Source organism: Aspergillus pseudonomiae (assembly GCF_009193645.1).
Source record: "Aspergillus pseudonomiae strain CBS 119388 unplaced genomic scaffold BDV37scaffold_160, whole genome shotgun sequence".
Lineage (NCBI taxonomy): Eukaryota > Fungi > Ascomycota > Eurotiomycetes > Eurotiales > Aspergillaceae > Aspergillus > Aspergillus pseudonomiae.
Window position 1 is genome coordinate 41043 of NW_022476152.1, and position 6860 is coordinate 47902.

General features: G+C 48.7%; 3 protein-coding genes across 3 annotated transcripts; all 3 read left to right on the plus strand.

The window, feature by feature from the left end:
* Positions 1–315: 315 nt before the first annotated feature.
* Positions 316–1370, plus strand: BDV37DRAFT_292159 (uncharacterized protein; the record flags this gene model as incomplete). Its single annotated transcript, XM_032089123.1, has 1 exon — positions 316–1370. One exon carries the CDS (start codon positions 316–318, stop codon positions 1312–1314), a length of 999 nt encoding a protein of 332 aa, XP_031934722.1. The 3' UTR covers positions 1315–1370.
* Positions 1371–2048: 678 nt separating this feature from the next.
* Positions 2049–4189, plus strand: BDV37DRAFT_276966 (POT family-domain-containing protein; the record flags this gene model as incomplete). Its single annotated transcript, XM_032085662.1, has 4 exons — positions 2049–2114; positions 2408–2879; positions 2934–3074; positions 3138–4189. The coding sequence occupies 4 exons, from the start codon at positions 2049–2051 to the stop codon at positions 4187–4189; spliced, it is 1731 nt and encodes a 576-aa protein (XP_031934723.1).
* A 1598-nt stretch (positions 4190–5787) lies between these two features.
* Positions 5788–6735, plus strand: BDV37DRAFT_289464 (ankyrin repeat domain-containing protein; the record flags this gene model as incomplete). The annotated part of the gene is made up of 1 exon (XM_032088473.1): positions 5788–6735. The coding sequence occupies one exon, from the start codon at positions 5788–5790 to the stop codon at positions 6733–6735; it is 948 nt and encodes a 315-aa protein (XP_031934724.1).
* Positions 6736–6860: the final 125 nt, after the last annotated feature.

Here is a 6860-nt window from a genome sequence, read left to right on the forward strand (position 1 = left end):
TATATATCATCCGACGCTAGACTTAATGCGAGAAATACATTTTCAGGGAACTTTAAAATCTGAACTGTAGTAATATTTCTTTCCGTTTATTATTGTATATTTATTTAATAATTGTTTGATCTTTTCTAGCCAGGTATTTAATTGTTGTAACACATATTATTTTGGTAACGTTGTGCACTCGTACATACGTACATAGACGCGTACACTCGCGCATAACCGCGTACGCCTGCATTCCACGGAGCAAAATCGTCTTGGTACACGACTAGATTCAAGTCGAGACACGCCCATTCATCCTGCCGTGCTGATCCATGAAACATGACTCTTTCTTTAGATTTTAATACATTAAATGACACACCCAAACCGGATCTGCCTTATGTCGAAGGTTATGAATTTTCTGCTCTCGAATTCAGCCCACCTAAACCCCAAACTAAGCCAGCCTTCGGCCTTACTCCAGAAGAAGCTTTTCAAAGGGAGAACACGGACGTCTTAGCGCGCTGCCTGGCCAAGAAGGCTTTTCCTGGTCAGCCGGGCTCTCACACCTTGCGCTTGAAGATAAGAGAGCCTATCCGAGTAGGCGATGGAAAGACCTCGCAAATTGTTCTAGTGGACGTTGTTTCCGGCCAGGGTGCTACACCTATTGTTGCAAAAATATACGACCCGCTGTATTATGATCATTCTAATGATGATGTGGATCCCTTCCTCTATGTTCACATTGAACACAATCGGGAAACTGCTGCTTACAGGCACTTGCAGGGCTGTGCAGAGAAACATGTTCCTGAGTATTATGGTTCTTATACCATGGACATCAGTTATTCCAAGGGACAATTTCGTACGGTGGGATTGATACTATCTGAATATATCAACGGAGAATCTATGGATACACTGCAGCCACAGAACTTCACGCAGCCCGTTCGAAAGGCCATTATGCAACAGATTGTTAATGTAGAGTCTCGACTCTACGAGGATAATTTATGGCACCGGGATACAAGTCCACGGAATATTATAATCTCAACTTCCAACCTGCATATCACATTTATTGACTTTGGTCACGCGTCTCTCGGTCGATCTCGTGACCCAACGGACAAGGATCAAGAAAGCCGATTTTTACCGGGAACGTATATTAGCCCTATGTTAAGGTGGTATAGGACTCGTGGTAGAGAACCTGTTTCTAATTTCGAAGAGTGGATAGACTGGGATTGGAACAGCTGGCTATTCGAGACCTATGGTTCAGATAGAAGAATGATCAATGCTGATATGATACAGAGATGGGTGCCACCGAGTGCGCGACAGGAGGTTGCCTCCAAACTAGGATAACTCCACGCAGTGCTTATGTTTCATCCTGCCTTTGCCCATTCTTGCTTATGTATCTATTGCCTAGCAAATTGATGATTAAGTTATAAAATGAAGCTTTTGTCATTCGTCATGATGCGACCCTTTTGCATTCAAGGGCTTGGTACCTTGTGCTGGCATTGCGATAGAGTATGCGCTGAACTGTGGCGTCGAATCAGAACAGCTATGGCCTAACCCACATAAACTAGTTTGTATAAGATATTAGATTATGAGACATTATTAAGAAGTCAGCTTCGGACCACTAGACAAAGCCCACACACGTATGTTTGGAACCTGCCTATTGGAAATTCTGATCTGTGCGGACGACAAACCGCGAAGTAACCCGTTCACCTACAACAAAAGTAAGCAAGGATTAGACATTGTACTGCAGGAGCAATTGCCTACGGTGACTCTGGCGACATGCGCGTCTTGGAGGAGACAACTCATTTGTTCCCCGCGCCGTGTCCAGATAATCTTAGGTAGCCAACGGGATGTGTCTAACATCATCTCTCGGGCTCATGTCGCCATCGCAGTCCCGCGGCGAGATACTGAGGTCGTGCAACGCCAAGACAAGACCAGGATACAATAAGGATGAATTTAATGCGTCCCTTGGTGATCTAATCTATTAACCGCCTAGCGCTGTAGGGCAACGTGCAACTGATAGCAGGTCAAAACCACATTGCCAATCACATCATCGCCACCATAATGGCATTCTGCTAATGTTACATCTGGATCCTCCATTTCTTTTGGAACTGCGGATGCACGTATGCATCTCCGCCGCTTATGTATGCAGTGTCGGAAATACTATATATTTGTATGGTGGCACATCCGTACTCATCTGCGGGAAGGACTTGGATATAATCCAGTGCTGTGACAATTTGCGGTACTGAACCATGGGTTAGTGAGAATGATTTGCTCGCCTCTCTTATCCGAGCTAATTTGAATTAACCGGTCATTAGCTGCTCAGGGTGCAATAGAATCAAATTCGCTCAGTGGGGAGAAGAAAGCGGCGTTCACTATATCGGACGAAGAAAAGGCCTCTCCATCTGCGACCGAACCTGTCTACGATGGCGACCAGTATTTGGGCCAAGCGCCCACCGAGGAGGAATTAAATACTTTACGCAAGGTCCCCGGCCCAGTATCAGGGTCCGGATATTGGCTCTGCACCGTTGAGTTTGCAGAGCGTGCCTCGTATTATGGCTGCACCTGGGTCTTCCAGAATTTCATTCAATATCCTCTACCCCCCGGTGGGAATGGCGCGGGAGCGTCAGCGCCAGGGTCGGAGAAGCCAGCAGGAGCATTAGGGCAGGGACTGCAGGTCTCGTCCGCACTGACGCTGTTGTTCAAGTTCCTTGCGTACTGTATTCCCATCTTTGGCGGCTGGCTAGCTGATACAAAGCTGGGACGATATAAGACAATCTGTATCGGGGTGGCCATTTGCGGTGTTTCGCATATTATCATGGTGGTCGGCGCGATTCCGAGCATATTGCAGGCTGGCCATGGCATGGCACCGTTCGTTGTCAGTCTGATAATTCTCGCATTTGGAGCGGGTATGGATACAAATCCCCGTCTTTATGTCTACCGAGATCTAACAAATACTCTAGGTATGGTCAAGGCGAATATTTCCCCGGCTGTCATGGAACAGGTCACTTTTAAGCATCCTTACATTAGAACTCTGAAGTCCGGAGAACGGGTCATTGTCCACCCCGAAACTACGATCCAGCGACTTACACTTACATTTTACGGTAGGCGGACATCATTTGATTCTACATGTCAAATGAGAGCTAACATTATCTTCATCCCTACAGCTCTGATCAATGTGGGCGCTTTCTTCGGGCTGGCGACCAGCTACTCGGCGAAGCGTGTCGGATATTGGCTGGCATACCTCATTCCCGGCATCATGTACTTCTTGATGCCAATTATCTTGGCTTTGGTATACAAGAAGACGATCAAAATGCCTCCGCAAGGGAACGTCCTCGGTGACACCTGGCATGTCATCAAACTAGCGATCCAACAAAATGGGTTCCGCAAGTTCGGATCGGAGGTGTACTTCAACTCAGCGAAGCCATCGGAGCTTGCGCGGCAGGGTATCGCCTCATATAAGGGGAAGCCGATCAGCTGGAACGATGGGTTCGTGGACGATGTTCGACGCACGCTCGTGGCCTGCCAGATCTTTCTCTTCTATCCCCTGTACTACCTCAACAACGGAGGCATCGGAAGTATTACCAACTCCCAAGCCGGATCAATGACAACGAAAGGGGCACCCAACGACCTCGTCAGCAACTTCAATCCTCTAGCTATCATCATCGCGTCTCCGATCCTCAATTACGGTCTCTACCCCTTACTCCGTAGGCATCGGATCGAATTCGGCCCCATCAAACGTATCACCCTCGGCTTTATCCTCGCTGCCTTAAGTTGTGTCATTGGCGCCATCCTCCAATGGCGCGTCTACGAAACCTCACCTTGCGGCTACTATGCGACAGAATGTGACATTGGCAACGGCGTCTCCACCCTCTCCGTCTGGGCCCAAACCCCAATGTACGTTCTTCAGGCCCTATCGGAGCTCTTCGCCATCGTCAGCGGCTACGAGCTGGCCTTCTCGCGGTCGCCGAAGAGTATGCGCGCGTTGGTCGTCGCTCTTTTCCTGTTTACGTCTGCCGTCTCGTCTGCAATTAGTCAGGCTGTTGTTCCGGCGTTGGCGGATCCGCATCTGATTTGGCCGTTTGTAGGCACTGCTGTCCCGGGAGTGCTATTCGCGGTGGTGTTTTATTGGGTCTATCGCGATCTGGATAAGGAGACGTTCCTACGGGACGATTCAGATGGTCAGCAGGAGATTCTGTCGGAGAAGGACAAAAACTAGGATGGTGATTGTTGGTATGAGTCAGATAGGGTTCTACTATGAGTTGTGCGCGTGGTGCTAAAATAATACTCAGCTTCATTCTGAGATGTACGTATTGGAAGAGTCAACATACCATGGGATTTCTGTATGTATCTCCCAGCTACCTAGACTAGGGGAAAGAAGACGGCAGACTTGGCTACACTACTTGGTCACTACGTAAATTTGATGGCCCTGGACCCTAAAACGCTAGAATGGGAAACAATGTTAGGCGTGATCCCTTAATGCTCTGCTCAAGGTAGCTTAGCAGAGTGACATGAACCTGTCAGTAAAGCCGTCTCGGATACAGTGGAAGTCATGGAGCAGTCCATACTAAAGGTCCGGGGCAGGGCCTATCCCAATGACACTAGCACGACGGTAATGTAGACCCAAAGCCAACTGCATCCGTCAATGCAACCACGTCAAGTCCCTGAAGCTTTTGCTGCCTTTGCCAATTGGTTATGCAGTACCCCAGTGACAATCTACTTAGGGAACCATGGTGCCTACGAGTAAGTCCTACCTCATTCTGAAGGATTACAGCCCTATCCGACCATGCCGTACGTGTACTTAGAGACGGAGTTGATCCTAAGATGCAACGCTACACGCTATGTCAGGCCTCGTCTCCACTGGCCAATACTATCCTAGGAGGCGACTGTGTCATGTAGAACACATCAAAGGAAGAGTGTCCGTATGTAAAATACGTCATCCCTACTCTAGAGCATGCCGACTTCCAACGTGGCACGCAGGATGCCATTCGATACTTGTCCAGGACAATACTTGCGTCTACGTTCGCAGCGAAAGAACCCCAAAGCGGAAAGCCATTGCCAACTTCTTGCAAGACTAGACCAGAGGTATGTGCACCATTACGCTGTGTTATGCCAGAGGTCCATGGAACTCTATTTCCGGAAGACGTACTACGGATGGCACGGATATAGACAGCTGTCATCCAGGCAGCCCAGCCCAGCCAGCTAGCGTGAGTTCCATAGGAAGATAACATGTGGCATGCGCCACTGCGTCAAAGGCTGCTATCATGAACTGCAACTCTTTGCCCAAAACAGATCTCTCAGTTATTCCGCATTGGGAACAAGATGTCATCTCATCCACTTCAGCCAGCCTATACATGTCACGTCCTTCGACTTTGACGCAGGAATATTCCGTGAACACTGGCTCTAGACCAGCACCTTGACGATAATGGTGATGACTCTCTCTCTCGAAATGGTCCTGACTTCTGAAAGCGTTCGACATTGAGAGCTAATGTAACCACAAATTCATGGCTACTACTGTTTATCCGAGAGACGATATTCTACGGACAGGACGGAGAGCTTCTCATTGCATCTATTCTGCTCCTGGAGATCCAACGACACCGTTGTATGTCGTACTGGAAAGGTTGTCTCTAACGTCAATGACGATCGCATTGAGACCGCCCATCTCCATCTCGTTGTGAAGTTGAGGGGGATGCGCAAATATTTAAGGGGCGATTGACACAGCCCAAATGCCTCTCTATCATCGCAATCAACAAGATCTCAAGCATCTATTCTCCAAGCCGATTGCAATCAACCAACCACCGAAGTCTACTCTTCATCATGCCTTCCGCTGTCAACCAGAACGGCCCGACCTACGTGCCCCAGCCCGCCCATGCCGGCAAGACCAGCGATCCAGACTTTAGCATCTGCGGTCCTCTCTTCGCCGCTGCCCAAAACGGCGAGCTCGAGAAGATCAAGCAGATCCTCGACGCCGAGCCGAAGAAGATCGACGAGCAATGCAAGAAACATGATCTGTACACTCCGGTGATCGTGGCCGCCGTCTCGGGCAAACTCGAGGCCGTGAAGGTGCTGTGCCAGCGACACGCCAATGTCAATCTCCGTGATAGTAACAGCTACACCATCATCAAGTTGACTCTTGACAAAGGCCATAGAGATATCGCCGAGTGGTTTGTCGACGCCTACCCGGACATGATCATCACCGATCCACGTCTGCCCAAGGGAGAGGAATGGCTCAAAGCTCAGTTCGCCAAGATGTCCAATAACATCGAGGACGAGGCCAGCAAGCCGCCCCAGTCGGTGTTGGATCAGCTTATCTCGGGAAACCTGAAGCCGGATACCGACCGCACCGTTTCCGAGGTCTACTGGGAGCATATTCTCCTTCGGTATATCGGTGATATCCCCTTGGATATTCAGCGAAACTACTCGAAGAAACTCAAGATGGCTTTCTGCGGCACCTTTGATCGCACCTTGCAAGGCCATGAGGGTATCAAGGAGTCTGCCAGATTGCTGAATAGTGTACTGCCTACGACCCAGTACAATATCACTGGTACCCATGTCGCTCCGAAGGGTCAGTGGGTGACGGAGCGGTGGGAGTATCATGATTACGACCACAACCTGCAGGTTCTGGATGGTATTGATACGTTCTTGATTAATGAGGAGAAGGGGAAGATTGAGGTCATGTTGATCAATTACAATGTGTATGAGTTGATGTGGATTGATGACCCGGAACGCCCACCCAAGAAGGCACATAACTGGACCCCAGTTTGATTTATCTGCTTTTGGCTGATAGATGTATGAAGTGGCGAACAGTAAGGGCAGGTGGGAAGAGGTAAACAAAAGAAAAATTTGAAAATCTGAAAAAAAAAAAAAAAAAAAAAAAAAAAAAAATAAAA